General features: G+C 43.7%; 1 protein-coding gene across 2 annotated transcripts in view; it reads right to left on the reverse strand.

Annotated features, from left to right (window-relative positions):
• Nucleotides 1–547: 547 nt before the first annotated feature.
• Nucleotides 548–17,113, reverse strand: part of CSMD1 (CUB and Sushi multiple domains 1) — a 2,022,422-nt gene continuing 2,005,856 nt past the window's right edge. For both annotated transcript variants that reach the window (XM_043557450.1, XM_043557440.1), the window contains 4 exons: nt 15,014–15,126; nt 14,346–14,433; nt 7,434–7,566; nt 548–3,933 (listed from right to left, as the gene is read on the reverse strand). In XM_043557450.1, coding sequence (XP_043413385.1) covers nt 3,774–3,933; nt 7,434–7,566; nt 14,346–14,433; nt 15,014–15,126 — 494 coding nt within the window. In that variant the 3' untranslated portion in view covers nt 548–3,773. The remainder of the gene's footprint in view (nt 3,934–7,433; nt 7,567–14,345; nt 14,434–15,013; nt 15,127–17,113) is intronic.

A 17,113-nucleotide genomic window follows, 5' to 3' on the forward strand; every position in this document is an offset into this window, starting at 1 on the left:
TTCATTTTGCAATAACTTGACTCCCAGGAAAATTAGTATATCATTCTGTTTAACTGCAGGACGTTCAGCTTGATGGGCCACCGAGGAGTTGTAAAGTGTTGTGTTTTCTCTCAGCTCCAAAATGAGTGGACCGCAGCTGGCCTTGAATTTTAAAGGCTGAGGGAGGGAAGTGTTTGAGCCTTCTTCAAGTGTGATATTTGAAATGCTTTGTTAAATGAGTCCCTCAAGTCCTTACGTGTCATGTTCCCACACCATAGACCTCTACAGAAAGAACTCCTCTCACGGGGCTTGGGTAGACCACGGAGAAATACGTCAGCTTCCCCCTGCCGCCCTCCGAATCATGCTCACTCACAAGCGTGCTGTTTGTTCATCACGCCCACGATGCCAACGTCTGGGGGGAAACACTGAGCCTGGTTCTAAGTGCAATGAGAGCCCCTGACGAACGCTTGCACTTTTCCTCCCCTGACACAGACTCCACGCCCCTGTTACGGTGAAATAAATTCGTGCACATACGAGGCTAAAATAAAGTCACACCAGAAACTAGAAATCTAAAATTAAATATTTAATTAGAACTCTGATTTGCTTTAAAGGTAGGTGGCATTGCACAGGCTATATTACACTCTCTTTATAATGTTTTTGACAAAAAAGAAAGATACTGTTCATTTTAACAGGCCACTTTAATATTAATACATGTGTAATAGGGTCGGAACTGAAAATCAGCTAGGGGTGGTACATTGTACATTATTGGGAAAATTACAGTTCTGTATTTGTAAAAACATTTATTTTTTTAACAATTTACCTACATTAATCAAAAAATTACAGCATATTTAATAATTTTACAAATTCTTCATAAAAAATATATCTCTGTACAAAAAGGTCGTTTGCACCTACTTCATGTCAGCAGCATGTGGCGAGATGGTAACACGGGGCGGGCAGAGGTGCGATGGGTTTCCTGATCGTGATACCAGCGTTCTGTCCCCCTTTTTTTTTTTATAATAGCTTTTTGTTGTTGTTGTTTACAAAATATCTTACAGAAGAAAAAAATTATTGCAGCTAGCCTGAAGAAAGGCAAGATGTGTGATACGAGCAGCAGTTTTAAACAGCTCTGAAGCACATAACCTGTGTTAGCATGGGGTCCTTCCCGCACACGGTTCTGGGCGCTTCCAGAAGGAGTCTTGCAGCCCCACGGCGGAAGGCGCGTGTGCGGACCACCTGCACGCGCGCCTCCACACCTTGCAGGGGATCTGGTTCAATACCGCGCACACACCCTAGGAAGAAACTCGGCGGACTTCTCGCAGGACCATCGCATGTTGTATTTGGGGTTTAATAACATGCTCCAAAGTGGCAACCAAAGGTCGGGTTTACTGTGCACACAAAGGAAAATGGTATCTAATATCTGATATGTGGTTGCCGCGTGTATGTATGTCCTGTCGTTTCAGGAATTTGTGACGTCGTTGACCGGCAAGCAGGTCAGGGATGGGGGGAGAGAGACATTGATTCAGACTCTGAAGTCAGCATTTTGCACCTAGTTTGAATGACTCAAACTTAGATATATGTACAATATATTTATATGTATATATGTATGTATATATATACACCTAATATATATAGTAACCCTGTTCTCCCCTGCACACAGCGATCCTGGAACTTCCTCACGCTCCCTTTCCGTGCCCGGTCAGTGTGCGTGTTAGGAGCCTGGCTCTGGCTGACCTTGTCTAGTCTAAGGAGAAAAATCCGCGTAAGGGCCCCAGGCTGCAAAGCAAATCTCCAGTCACGTTATCGGGTTGGCCAGAGGAAAAGGTGCTGGGAATTCAGCGTGATACTAAGGAATTCGTCATTTGGAGTTCAAAAGGCAAAGAAGCAACTAGAAGAGGTCAGTTATGTCCTCCTAACAGCATAGGACCCTTCAAACGAGCAACGCGACAGTGGGCACCAAGGATCAAATATCCGCTAAAGGGTTCAATTCAAAACACATGACATGAAAGAATGAACTATTTTCCTGACAGGTTTTTGTGTCTTTTTTTTTTTTTCACTTTTGAAGCCCTGCATTTAAACATGCAACAGAGACACCACTATATCGGCCTTAAAGCTAGGTGTGAATACGCCCACAACAACAGGAATGAAACGCTCTACAGACGCTGCTCTGGAATGTGAGAAGGGAGACGTTTTCCATATGGGGGGTACGTACTTAAAACGCAAATAACAAAATAAGCACTGCCTTTTCAAAACGCTTTTAGCCAACAGTTATAAATAAAAATAAACTTGGTCTTCGCTGTGATTTTGTGACATCACCATCTCATTGCCATGTCTTCTATTTCATCCTTTGATGTTTTTATCCGCACTGGGGACCACACCCATTTCCTTCCTACCATCATTCAGATTTTAATGTATGAGAAATTTTAAACGTGAAAAATCCAGTTGTCTCTGCATCTGGAACTAGCACGAAACGAAGGACACAGTGATATGTAAAATGTGTCACCGGGAAAGAGGAGCGTGTGTAATGTTTCCTGGCCTCCGGAGGGACATCTGATGCTCTGCTCCCGGACGGTTCCCACTGAGTTCAAGGGGCGACTGCACAGCACCGTCCTTCAACGCCACGGCGGAGAGTGGCGGTGCTCTGGAAGAACAAACTGTGATGCGGAGGGAAGACTACAGTGAGCCAAGCCTCACAAGCTCATGAGCTATCTAAAATAAATTACTACTGACATTCTCCATGGCAAACAGAAGCTCAGCAGCCCCCTGGCCACGCAATACAGCAGGACTGGCGGTCACGGGTGCTGCTAAAGGGAACAGAGTGTGCGGCAACTGCAAAGCCCTCTGGTGTTTCCCCCCTCTCTCGACATCGTCAATGACTTCAACACACATATGCAGCTAAAAGAAGCAATGATAAAATAAATCTCTTCAACACCACGTTTCCCTTTAAAACCTGTGCCATATCTGGGGATGTTTTCTTTTGCTAAGATGCCAACTGAACGGATGGATGGTGGATGTTTCGCTGGACAGCATGAGAAGATGCTTATATACAATGGATAGTGTGTATAAACCCTGTGTAAATAGTTTATTTTTTTTATCAGAATCTTACTCAGTCATTCATAACACACTAGTGCAAAAAATTGTGCATCAAAAATTCTGCAATCGAACGGCTGACTGGGAAATTTGCAAATGGCCCTAGGAATGGACACCGAGGGGAGCCGTGAGTCCTCAAAGCTTGTCAGGTCTCAGGAAGGACAGAGTGAAGCGTTTGTAGGTGTGTGCATCTCTACCAGAAAGGTTTCTTCAAGAGAGCTCTGTTGTTGTTGTTGTTGTTGTTGTTGTTGTTGTTTTTCAGAGTATTCATATTTATGGGGGTTAAAAAAACAAAACAACATATTGTGGTGCTATCATTTTATCACCGCACCCAGGGGATGTATCCACGTGCCCAGAAGATTGCATTGAAAGGCATCCCAGCCACACAGAAATACGAAAGTCTGAGGCATCAAGTACAAAGTATTGGCGTGACTCGGCAGTCTTCCTTGAGTGTGCCTTGATCCCGAGCAGATGAAGCCAGGCATGGAGAATCCACGTTCAGAATGCAGGTCTCTGTGTCACCCGATCCTCAGGAGACTCTGGCGCACGTGACTGGAGATTCCCGCCGCACGGACGCCAGCAGAAGATGTGAAAGATCACCGCAGCAAAGCCAAGACTAGAAGGGAGAGTGGTATATGGCACCAAAGGAGTTACTGCTTGTCCAACAGAGGTATGGCTATGAATCAGTCCTAATGGGGCACTGAGGGCTATACCACTGTGCACACTGTGTTCAGAGTTGTGTCAAACCGCACAGCCTTTGCCTCTGTGGGTTTTAAGTTTGTATCATACATAGGGTTTTCAAATGAAGCTTGTCCATTGCTGTTTTCGTGTCCGGCATAGCCGTTGTATTGAACTTTTGGTCTCGTTCTAGAGGGGAAAGAAGGAACAGACCGTTAGTGCCCAGATTTCAAGAAAAGAGGCACAGCAGCTGGGGCCTGAGTACAAGACGTCATGCCCGACTCAGCAGGGAAACACACACACACGCGGTTGTGGGGAATGGTGCGCGTCGCCACGCTCGTAGACCTTTCTCTTTTTTAGAATTGGTTGTTGGGATTACAGAGATGGTTAAAAAAAAATGGAAGCTGTTTCTAAAATCAAAGAGTTAGCTGCCGTTTACAAATATTCTTTGCAACATGGGAAACACATCAATGCCGGGGTCCGAGTTTGGTTTAGACATTTGTCATTTGTAAGTTGTTATGACCCTGAGAAAGTCACTGTTCAGTCACTCTCTAAAACGTAAGATGCTGAATCAAGATGTCAACCCTTTAGGACCATTCAGATCAAACGAAAATAGGAACATAAACTTTAGTTCACTGCTATTATAATGTTCACCAAATACTAGCTATTCTTGTAATATAATATAACCAGTGACTAAATTATGGAAAAGACATTCAACTGTTTGTCAAACTACTGGTTACAGGTTCTAATTAAAGAAACCCCCTGTGTATGATCTAACTTCAGAGAATTAAAGTAATTTTAGATGTAAAAGACTTAAAGCTGTCTAGTCTGTTCCCACATGGTTTTTTTTCCAGAGAAATTACATAAGGCAAATACATCAGGTGGTAAAAACGGAACTTTAATGTCAACAACCACACTAGCAAAAACATTACTGATGCTTCTGTTTTAGTGACTTAGCTAGCAAATTTTCTTAACTTACGTTACGTTCATTGAGAAAAAAGAGAATTCTGAGCGTGTACGTTTCACAGAATGAGGTTCCTGTCAACTGCCCCAGGAGTCGGAGAGGTCTTTGACATTGAACTTGAAAATGCTCCAGTAGCAAAATGGAATAAACTAATGCAGCCAAACGTTAATGAAGTTAAAAACTGGCTAAATCCCCTGTGTAGTCTCCCCGGTCAGGGGTCACCACCATTCCCAAATTGCCAGGGAAACCCCAAAGAGTTGGATGGGACCCGAGGGCTGCAGAGAACGAAGCGTGTGGGAGTCCTGTGTCAGGAGCCCTGGCTCTGACGGAGGAAACACTTCCAAGTGTAATGAGAGCAAGTCAGAAATGAGCAGGAATAAGGTTTTAACCCGAGAAACGTGAGCCAACTGCTTAAGGAAATTTTACATCTGTAGAGGGTAAGAAGCCAGTGGAGAGAAAACGCATAGCTTGGTGCGTTCCCTGGGTACATGGCAATAACTCAAAGGAAAATGAACTTACGACGTGCCTGGGTGATCGGGCGTGGCTTGGTTGCTCCTGCAGAAACCCCCCAATTCTGAGAACTATAAGAAGTCACACTGGCTTAATGGCTCATGAGAGCCATGAGATTAGACAACCTGCTGTCACGTTCTAGACACAGCGCGGCCTCTCGGATGACAAGCATGATGGGCGACATTGTGCGAGAGCCACACTGAGATTAAATCCCACCAGCCTACAAGTGTGGAAATGAAGGAAGGGGTCAAATTCACAAAAGGACCAAATGGTGTCTCCCTCCCCACTGCTTTTGTGGTCTGTGAACTACCCTCACGCATTTCCTGTGCTGACGCACCAAATACTGAAATACAGAACGTTGTGGTAGGGAAGCTTCTAGGGTTGAAAGACTACAGCTGTGATATATACTGAATATTCTCCCCAATGTTATGTCATCTTAAAATTAAGATATAACCAGAAGTGCTGAATTGTGTAGGGCTGTCTTTTGAAAGGATCAGAGACGCGCCGGAGGGAGCTGTCTCTGAGACATACAAAGGTCGGCCTTGCTGGGAGCCGCGTCAATGAGACGCTCACTGGCAGGTGGGGATGCCGTCTGACTCCTGCACGTGGGTCCCCCCGTAGGGGGGCCTTCCAGAGACCCCCCTACAGACAGGGAAATGTCAATAGGTGGGGTAAAAGAACTTTAATGAACTGCATGTTAACCTTGGGGTTAACATGAATGCCAAAAAAATTAAAAAAAAACAAAAAACAAAAATGAATTTGTAGGAATTACAAATTCCTACTGTATGTGTACTTATAAGGGTATTATGTTTCCTAGAGAACCTTGCGAAAGAAGATGTACTTTTAATTTACAGAATTAATTTACTTTAAGAATAGAAGCACTTCTCAGGATGGTGTTTTATTGGATAAAGTGGCGGGATATCTTTTCTTACATTTACTACGTTTTCAGCTAGCCCCAAGGAGAAATTTGAAGATAAGGCTCACCAGACTTATATGCAGAGAATACTGTTTTCTCCATAATAATAACAATTATTAATAATTATACAATAATAACATTAGTTATTTAATTATATAATTATATGTCAATATATATTAATACTTACAAATATAATAATAGTAATTATTATTATTAATACAGATGTCAATCTTTAATTTTGTAAGTACCTTCTGAGATTCCTTTTACTGAATTATATTTTTAAAATAAGTACATTCCAACTAGAGGAAAAGTGTACACATGCATGTGATCACATAGCAATATAATTTTGAAGTGACATTCCTATGTTATGTATTTTTGCAAAGCATAAGAAAGCACATATTTGAAGCTATGCTGTGAGACGTTAAAAAAAAATCCTACACCACATTTTCCTTTTTTTAAACCAGGATTAAACAGAAATATCTGTATCACATAAATGAACATAGACCACATTTAACATACCTTAATATCTTAGAGAATCATGGTTTTTTTTTTCTATTTTTCTTTTGTTTTCTTAGTTTCTTGTTATTATATGTAGGGAATACCACTATTCTAAGTAGTATTTTCGAACAGTTTGGCATATGCCATGTTCTTCCAGGTAATATATTATCCAGAGAAAGACAACATGTATAAGGACTTATAATTCCTCCACAACTTTTTTTTGGGGAGGGGGGGCAGGGATCCACATTAACTCCAAGGAAAGGATCTACTTCACTAAAGTTGTTTTTCTGCAATTTTGACATGTTTCAGGTCGCAGGGATATGCAAATTAATAGATATTCAGAACACTTTTTCAAGCGATGGAACATGTGATATTTCTTACTACATAGTGAGAGCTCAAAGAAAGGAATAAGCCCACAATTTCTAGATCACAGATTCATGGAGCTGAAAGAACTCAGACACCATTCTGTTCAATCTTCTTCTGGAAGGTGGAAATGCTGTCTCAGTGTTCCCGACAACCGGCCACCGATCTTAAAAGTAGAAATGTAATCCTTCATTGTGTCTTTGAGTGGACTACGAAACACAGCATGTCATTTCTTAATCCATCTATTTATTCTCCTAACGTTCATTACTCGAAGTCGCCCTGCTGAAAAAGTACGGCGGACAACGCAAAGCAAAGCCTTGCCACGTGGGCATCGTTAACGTCAGAGAGAAAACCGTGGAGCCGTGGGGAACGTGGGACCGGGGGCAGTGCGCATTCCCCAGACCAGGGCCTCGCAAGCACACCGGCGTTTTACGGTACCTGTGTTTGTAGAGGTAAAACGCAAATCCGGACAAAATCAGAGCAAAGAACGGAACGAGAATGGCAGCCGCGACCGAGCCGCTGCTAGTGCCGTGGTAATGATTTGAAGGGTCTTGGTCCGAGTTTAAGGGATCTGGAGAACAAAACGAATAATTAGTTTGCAGGTCCCGCGTTCATACTGGAAGATAAGCCTCTGGCAACTTTTATGAACGGGGCCCGAGCCTCCAAGGAGTTGAATTCCATCGATAAACGGGCAGTCTTGTTGAAAGATTTTAACGTCTGTTAATGATCAAGTTACAAAAAATGAATTATTCCTTAATGACCTTCAAGAATACCATGAAAAAAATTTCACGTCAATGTGAGAAAGGCGAAAGGGGCACCATACCTCGTGACTTTGACTTTGGTCAGATATATTTGCATTGAAACTGAAACTGAAAGCATCCATATGGTTTTGTCTATGTATGTGGACGTATCTACGGGTACCATTGGCTGTTATATCCTGTCCTAAGACACAGACTGCAGCGAAACAGTAGCTGATGAAATTACCTAAATATTCCAGGGGTCTATATAAATGACATTACATTCTCCGTATGCAAATATATTGGTGTAACCTCTTTCATTTTAGGTACATTGCAGAATTCGTTAGGGTTTAAGAATGCTCAACAAAAGGATATAGCTCAATGTCATCATGCCAGTTTCCATGAGGACACGGAAGGATGATAAAACGTGATCTCTGTCCGTCAGAAGGGAAGGCGGATGTAAGCATCTCAAATGTCATGAAGGTGACGTAACTATGAATTTATAATCCACAGGTACAGAGTGGCAAATAGATGCACGGCCAAGACAGAGATGCAAACGATGAAAACTCAAATTAGAAAACACTTCTCAAGCGATTCCTTCCAGATAAGAAAGTTTGATCTAGGGGCGCCTGGGTGGCTCAGTCGGTTAAGCGGCCGACTTCGGCTCAGGTCATGATCTCGCGGTCCGTGAGTTGGAGCCCCGCGTCAGGCTCTGTGCTGACAGCTCAGAGCCTGGAGCCTGTTTCAGCTTCTGTGTCTCCCTCTCTCTCTGACCCTCCCCTGTTCATGCTCTGTCTCTCTCTGTCTCAAAAATAAATAAACGTTAAAAAAAAAAGTTTGATCTAAACTGTTTACCCATAATACAAATTTTGAAATGTATTTGGCTTAATCGCTTGAGCTCACTCAATGCACGCGTGTGAGGGATTACGACTGGGGTCATCTGGATATAGCAGAACTGTGAAAAATAAGTTGACCTGCTTTTAGAAGTGTAGTACCAGAATTTACGGAATGTTAAACACAAGAGAAGTTTTGTTTCATTTTCTTTCACAAACCATGAATGTAAGTAAACAATCAAATATATTTAAATAGCTTTTCAAACAAAAAATCCTCTTTTCACCTGAAAAACATGGCAAGAATTTGACTCGTCATTGCTTCCACAGATGCCGGATTGCACTACTCCTTACCATCCTAAGTTCTAACCTGAACATATTTTATAATTGATGTTCGCTCTTGTAACTTGACCATATTTCTTTGAGATCCTTCCTCATCAGCACATATGAATCAGATAATTTTTCACTTTCAGAGGCATCCACAGCCCACCACGCGAGGGGGAAATGCCACATACATGTTCTCTCTAAACTCGCGCCCGGTTGGATGCCCCCACCCTGGGCAGTGAACCGGGGTGACTGACGCACAGCACCGAGGTGGCTCGGAAGCCATCCCATGGCTGTGGCGGCTGGGGAGCCTTGAGGACAATGCTGAGTGTCCCCGGTGATGGGTCCGGCAGCAGTGGTGCAGCAGTAACAGCCGGTGTCCAGGGTGACAACGTCCTGTACAGGGCGCCGAGGCAGCCCGCTCAGATGGCACCCACTCCACAGACTTGCAGTGACACTGAAAAGTCAGGACACTTCCCTGCCTCAACAGTGCGCACGGCACACGGCCACAAGTCCAGCAGGACCTGTGTGTACTAGGACAGGAGTTGCATTGTGCCAAGTTTTCCTCTTGAACCCCCAGTGCCTACGAGAGAACTGAGGACACAGTAGTGGCTCAATACGTGCGTGTCAAGTGAAAGACGGTGCTGCCAAGTGGTACTTCAGCATCAATCAGTTTCCATGAAGTTACCACACCTCATTCCCCAGCTTTCTGTAGTTCTGTGAATCTCTTTGCCTCATTCTAATGAATTTGTGTTCTGCTTAAATTAACCGAAGTTACTTTTTTGTTATCCACAGACAAGACTGTCTACGTTTGAACATAACAGGCATCGGACTTCTCATCAATAAAATCGTGGAAAATCAACCTGCAGCAAGAGACTGCCCATCGTAACACAGAGTAACATAAAAGAAGGTCTTTGGGAGCTTCTCAATGATCACGCCTTCAGGAGCTCCTGGCAAGTTTCATGTATTTACTCTCGTTTCAAAGATTTAAAGGGTAATACACGCACATGATATTCATTAAAATAGCACAAAAGATACACAAATAATATAATGTTCTTCCAGCAATGGACTATTAATATATACGTTTGTTTCCCTTTTCATACTTTTCTAAAAACATGGGAATATGATATACATTTTTTGTGTTTGGCTTTTTCAACTTAACCATCCATCTTTGAAATTTTTCCATCAGCACACATGAATTAGGTTTATTTTTTTTTTAGGTGTATAGTATACTATTAATTGGATATGCCAGAAATTTTTCAGCCAGTCTACCTTTGAAGGACATTTAGGCCATTTCTAGTATTTTTCCAATGTCGCAATGAAATCTTTTTTCTGTAGCTACCCAGCAGCAGGAGTCTAAACATACAGGATAAATTCTATGAAGCAGAATCATTGCCTAACAGAATTTGTAACTTTTCGCGTGGCTAAATCTTACCAGGTTGTCCTCCAAAGTGGTGCTCTGATTTCATTTCAACCATTATTTCATGAGGAGTGCTACAAAACACTTGGGCAATTGTGTGGTATCCAACCGCTAGCCTCTTCCCCTCCCCTGCCCTCCCCTCCCATTGGCCCTCCTCCTTCATACTATCTCTACTATTGCTGCTCTGACAAATCAAACACAGGGCGTCCTTTGTTACTCATTCACATATCTTTGCTTAAGAATGAGGGCAAGCATCTCTTCACATGGAATAAGCTAGCCATTCAATTTTTTAAAAGATCACTATTGAAAGAACTTCATACACTAGAGTACCCACCCAAAGTACGTCTAAATCTATCGATAGACAAAGATCGTATATATATATATGTGTGTGTGTGTGTGTGTGTGCGTGTGTGTACCTGATATACATATATGTGTACACACACACACACAATGGGATATTACTCAGTCAAAAATAAAAAAAAATTAAAAAAAAGAATGAGGTCTTGTCATCTGTGACAACTTGGATGGACCTGGAGAGTATGATGCTGAGTGAAATAAGTCAGACAGAGAAAGACAAATACCATAGCTTTCACTCATATGTGGACTATATATATAAACAAAAAACAAACAGACCCTTGAACTGAGAACAAACTCATGGTTGCCAGAAGGAGGGTGGATAGGGGGGGTGGGTGAAATGAAGATAAAGGGGATGAAGAGGCACGAATTTCCAGTTATCAAGTAAGTCACAGAGATGAAAGGTACAGCTTAAGATATACTATGAACAATAATGAAATAACGTCGTATGGTTGGCAGATGGTGGGCGCACTTATCGTGGTGACCCCTGAGCAAGGAATGGGCTTGTGGAAACACTGTGTCCTACACCTGAAACTGACATAACGTTGCATGTCAATGTCAATAACAAATAAAACATAAATAAAAGTAATGAAAACAAAAAAATAATAATAACACAGCAAAGGTACAGTCCACAGTCTTTTAGTATGTGCACATGGTGTCATAATCATCGTTACGATTTAAGAACACTGCTGTCTTCCTTAAAGGAAACCCAGTATCCTCACCCTCCAACCTCTAGCTCCAGGCGACCACTGATCTGGTGTCTGTGTCTTCAATCTGCCTATTCTGGATGGTTTGTTTGTTTATTTATTTAAAATTTTTAATGTTTATTTACCTTTGAGACAGAGACAGAGTGTGAGCTGGGGAGGGGCAGAGAGAGAGGGAGACACAGAGTCAGAAGCTCCAAGCTCTGAGCTGCCAGCATAGAGCCCATCGCGGGGCTCCAACTCACGAGCTGTGAGATCATGACCTGAGCCGACGTTGGCCGCCCAACCGACTGAGCCACCCAGGCATCCCTGGGTGTAATCCTATGATGTGTATTGTGTGTGTGTGTGCATGGCTCCTCCTCCTAAGTATAATGTCTTCAAGACAACATTCCATTGTATGGATATAGCACGCTTTGCCTGTTCATTAGTTGACAGACATCCGGCGGCTTCCACGTCTGGGCTATTGGCAATAATGCTCCTACAAGCATCGGGCACACAGTTTTGTGTGAACATATGTTCTTACGTGTTCTGCTGGCCATGCCTGCAGGAGTGAAATGGCTGCATCTTTTGGTAACTTTCTGTGTAACTGCTTGATGAACGGCCGGGGTGTTTTCTACAACACCTGCACCACGGTTACATCCCGTCCGTGAAGTAGGACAGCTCCAATCTGTCCACAATTTTGCCGCCTCTCACCCACATGACCACCACCATCCCAGTGCTGTGAGATGGTGTCTCACTGTGGTTTACGTTTCCTGAATGACTAGTGATGTTGAGCAGCTTTTCGTTGCTTATCGATCATGTGTACCTACGTGGAGAGAGGTCTATTCAAATCCTTTGCCGACTTTTCAGTCAGGTTATTTGCTTTTGTTTTCTTGAACCTGAAAAGCCCTTTCTGTATTCTGGAATACAAGTCGCTTAACAGATGCGTGTTTTACACTGGTTTTCTTCCATACTGTTTGCGTGTGTATGTGAGGTTGGGGGTGGGGTGATTCAGTTTAAGTGGGGAAGCCAATTTATCATTCGGGTTCCTACTGGAGTTTCTGCATTAGGGTGGTCTTTCAACCCAAGCTGGTTTAGTATCCATTTAAAGATCACTGTCTTCCCGTTTATCTATTGACTGTAGACGATTAAGAGGTGGTTTATTTTCATCCATGAAAATAGGGGTTAGCCAAACTAGTGAGGCGAACTATTTTTCCTGAAAATAAACTCATCATCACGTGGGAATAAAGATTCCGTGCTAAAGCAGGCTGCTATTTTGTCCGATTAGGAAGAAATGGCATCACGCAAGGCAAGGGGCAACAGCACAGTGATTGTACGGGCCGGGTTTGTCGGGTGAGTGAACCCAGAAGTCCACGGGGGATGGCGCACAGCTCCCCGGGGCGTCCTTAAGCGGAATTACTGGAGCATGTGCCGGGGGAGAAGGGAGGGCACGTAACTCTAGGGTTTTGGGCTTAGAGCAAGAACAAACTTGACTCATCATTAGCGTTGGTCCAATGCATTTACTCTATGTCATTACCTCAAAAGAACATAGCCCAATTTAAAGTACCACTGCTCACATTGTAATTTAAAGCTCTTCTAGTTTGAGCTGCTGCATTTGGAATGGTGGCATTAGAGTAGTTTACGATTGATTACTCTTTTTGGTAGAGTTTTTATTTTAAATATAATAATACACAGGTCGGTATATGTATCCTTTGGAACCCCTCAGTATCTTGGTAGGAGTCTTATGAACTGAGTCGTGAGTGATAATCGTCACAAAATATTATACCCCTGTGCCTCTGAAAGGCAGCTCAGAGGTCAAAGCCTATATGGATAGAATGTTCCCCCCCAAATTATTATGCTAATAGTGTTCTACAAGTAGGGTATAAAGTAGTCTATGTTGTTCAGGAGAAATGGGATGCTAATCGCATGACAAACATGTGTTTTCTCATCCCCGTCGGCAGTGACAACCGCAGCGACTCTCGTGTGCAAAGAGCTTCTGCGTGCACAAAGTGAACGCTTTCCGCTGTCTCTTAATCTTCCCGACCACCCAGAAGGGACTTCCCTGCTGAGATGTCAGATGAAGACAGGCCCAAGAAGATTCTAACTCCTCCTCGATTACAAAACTAGCTGGTAGATGGGGGAAGAGTCGAACCTAGTGAATTTTTTTTCACATATTTTCTTTCTCCGATAACCAAGGTGGAAATCAAGTAGCAGGGAAAGATCGGAAGCAGGGAAGGAAGATCTATCTGTCTATCTGCAGTAAACTTTTTCTTCCTGTAGAAGTCATGCGCCTTTCTCCCCGGCAATATACGGTCCTCACTTCTTTAGTGAAATACACCGAAATAGACTGCTTCTTATTAAATGGGACACATTGCATAAAACTATTGATTTAAGCAACTATGATAGTCGTGTGAGGTGCACGGGGAAGAGTTTTCCACACTTGACCGGCTGGAATCTCTAAAGGCAGAGTCTCTGGGCAGAGTCAGCTTGTCCTTCTCTGCCTGGACACCTCCCGAATGGAGGGCCCTGGTGTCTGTTTCTACTGTTCCCCAGAACAACTGCTTTAAAAATCTGATGTTCTGATCATTAAAAATGGAAAACCTTTGTTGCCATGATACACGTTTCTTAGAAGTTAAAGATTTTTCCGTGCTTTCTTGGTTACTCCGAGTCCCTCTTCTAATTTTCTTAGGGCTATGTAGTTTACTTAGTTCCTTAATTGAGCTTCACCTTTGCTTCACTGTCTCCGTGTTTTTAGTATCTCTTTAATATAGTAAGGATACTAGTTCCATATCTGGCCTACATACTGCATTCTTCCAGCTTTGTATTTGTCGGTTCTGCTGTGCCCAGCACTTCTTTTCCGTTCTGTTGTAAAACACGGTCGTCTCTCCCGATACTTTTGTTTATGTTTCCTCCAAGGTCGTGGCCTTTCCATTTCTTTTCAGCACGATAACGTGAAGGCCAAGTTGACATGTGCTTTAAAAAAATAACATGCGAGCATTTACCTTGCCTTTCCAGCTTGAATTTTCCGAAGTCTTTTCCATGAATGTCACCTTGAAAAGTAAATCCTCCCCTTTCAAGTCCTGATGACACCTGATGTGCATGAAGAAGAGAAAAACAATGCATGGCGGGGCTTAATAATACTCTGTTCTGTCATAATAGAACTGTATTCTCATAGCTAGATAGTACAGGTTAAATATGGTGTCTTGTGTCCTTCCTTCCAGTGACACGTCAGTAGTTAAAAACTGGAAAAGACACACGTGAACTAGGACTAACATAAATCCTCACTATTTCATTTTCACCATGAAACAGGTAGTAAAATCGAGAACATGCTCATGGGTTGTAAAGGGGGACAGATACAGGAATTCATATATAACCTACGTCATGTTAAACTCACTTTGTGACACACTCTTGGCTGGGGAGCATCACATGAGGCCGCACACCCTTATGTCGGACAATGAGTCGGCACACAAACGATGGTTAACTTGCAAAGAAGGATATTAGTCGCACTTGTTAAATTTCTATCTGGGAATGACTTTTTCTTTAGAACTGTCAGAGCGGTTACGCAATGGCCATGTTCAGACTTTGGGGTGGAATGTGGGGTTACATACAGGACGTGGGTCTAAGTGCCTGTTCTGTCCCTGTGTGATGACCGTTCACAGGAAGTACTTACATAGCCATCTAGTCCCCAGTTGTCATTTTCAAACTTGCTTACAAAAATATCTGCGGGACCTTTAATTTGGAAAGCCTTCAGAAGTAAGTGAGCTTCTTCCTTCTTGTAAACACCTACGGAAAATCAAAGTCGGTGATTCTTACATTGGAGGATTTCACAAGGGTTAATAACTCAGGCGTTCAATCCGTTTGATTTGGAATACGGTACAGAGAGGACAATATCAGAAGTAATGGAAATTATAGCTGTTATTTTTATATTTGAGCCTCAGTAGTTCTGTTTTCCACGTACCCATCCGCTGCATTGCATTCGACGTCTTTATCCCACAGAAAGAATAAAGGTTATACACACTCAGTTATATTATTGTTTTAATCTAGCTTTTTAAATTCATATTTTGGTCATTTGTGAGGACAAAGAGACCCCAGCCAGAAGCCCTAATATGGCTACCTCTTGTTTTGTTTTTGTTTTTGATGTTTATTTATTTTTGAGAGAGAGAGAGAGAGAGAGAGAGAGAGAGAGAGAGAGAGTGTGAATGGAGGAGGGGCAGAGAGGGGGGAGACACAGAATCGGAAGCAGGCCCCAGGCTCCGAGCTGTCAGCACAGAGCGCGACGCGGGGCCCGAACTCAAGAACCGGGAGAACATGACCTGAGCCGAAGTCAGATGCTTGACTGACTGAAACCCAGGTGCCCCTAAATATGGCTCCTTCTAAAGACAGAGTGAACAGCACGGCGAGCGGAACGTGCCGAGCATCCCTGAGTAGCCGGTGTGGTTCTGGGCAGGAGAGACCGCACAGTCACACCTCTCGGCCTCCCGTGAGGCGGTGAGAATGACACTTAACAGTACGGCCCAGAGATGAGGTGACGTGGCGAGGCGCAGGCGGGGACTGCGCTGACAGCCAGAGCTCACTCCCCACCCCATGGAGGAAGTAGGTACATAAGTAAACAAACAAGTACTAAATGAATAATAACCTAAAACCAAAATGTCCTCCATGCCGAGAACACGGGGTCAAAGGAAGATGCTGCTGCCCGTTCCAGAAAACGCAGCCGTGAGATACTAATTCACACTAACTGCAAACTAACTAGAGAAGCGAATCTCTACTGTCCCAGGACCCGGTCTCCGCTGGCGGGCACACGGGGTGGAGGGGAACCAGTGGGGCCCAGCTGACAAGAGGGACTGTCCCGGGCCTTCTGGGCTGGTCTTCCTCCCGCCCTCAGCAGCTCCGTGTTGTTGGCATTGCATCCAACCTCTAAAACTCTGAAGCCGAGGTCTACACGCCGTAGGGAGACGTAATGAAACACGGTCTCATGTGGCAAACAGCCACCCCCACAGGGCCTCAGTGTGGCCGCGGCCGGCTCTGCACGCTCTGCCTTCCTCCTCCCTCCCTCTTCGGGGAGCCACCTTCTTTGAGAAAGGAATAAATTCAAACTCTACCAGGAGAAAGATTAAGCCAGGCAGCTGGGGAAGACTGAGGGATCTGGGCGTTTAGAAAAGTCCCTGGGTGGATTTTGATGACGGGTACCTTTGGGCACGTGGCCTAATCACTTTTCCAGTTATAGGTTCAACGTAGGAAGTCGCGTGTGGCTGCGAGACCGTGGGCTCACAGATAGGTGCCTGCTAAGCCTCTCGGAGTTGAAATGATTTCGCTTTTCCTCAATCCATAGGACGTATACATAGTACGTATTCCAGGAAGCAGGAAAGGGGAATGTGAGGAAGGGGGGGATCTTGAGCCGCCATCATACTTTCCAGTGGCTGGAGAAAGAGCAGGTGCCATTCGGGGCCCCTTGGTATTCAGGGCCAGGGCTGGGCCTTGAGAATAGCTCAGAGAAAATCCCTACCCTCCTGGAGTTGGTCTATAGACAAGGATACATAGCTGTGAGAAGTGAAATAAATGAGAAGATTTTAAAAGACATTATATAGTCAGAAAGGCGATACCCTTATTAAGAGTGTGGACTCGAGGTTCCAAGTGCTGAAATCCTGATTCCTGAGTTCAAATTCTACCTCTACCAAAGCACCTTAGCAAAGACACTTCATTTTCCTGGGTCTCTCTCTCTCTCTTTCTCTTTTATCATCAGTAAAGAATGTGTCTGATAAAGATGCTCATA

This window comes from Prionailurus bengalensis, chromosome B1 (genome assembly GCF_016509475.1).
Source record: "Prionailurus bengalensis isolate Pbe53 chromosome B1, Fcat_Pben_1.1_paternal_pri, whole genome shotgun sequence".
Classification (NCBI taxonomy): Eukaryota; Metazoa; Chordata; class Mammalia; order Carnivora; family Felidae; genus Prionailurus; species Prionailurus bengalensis.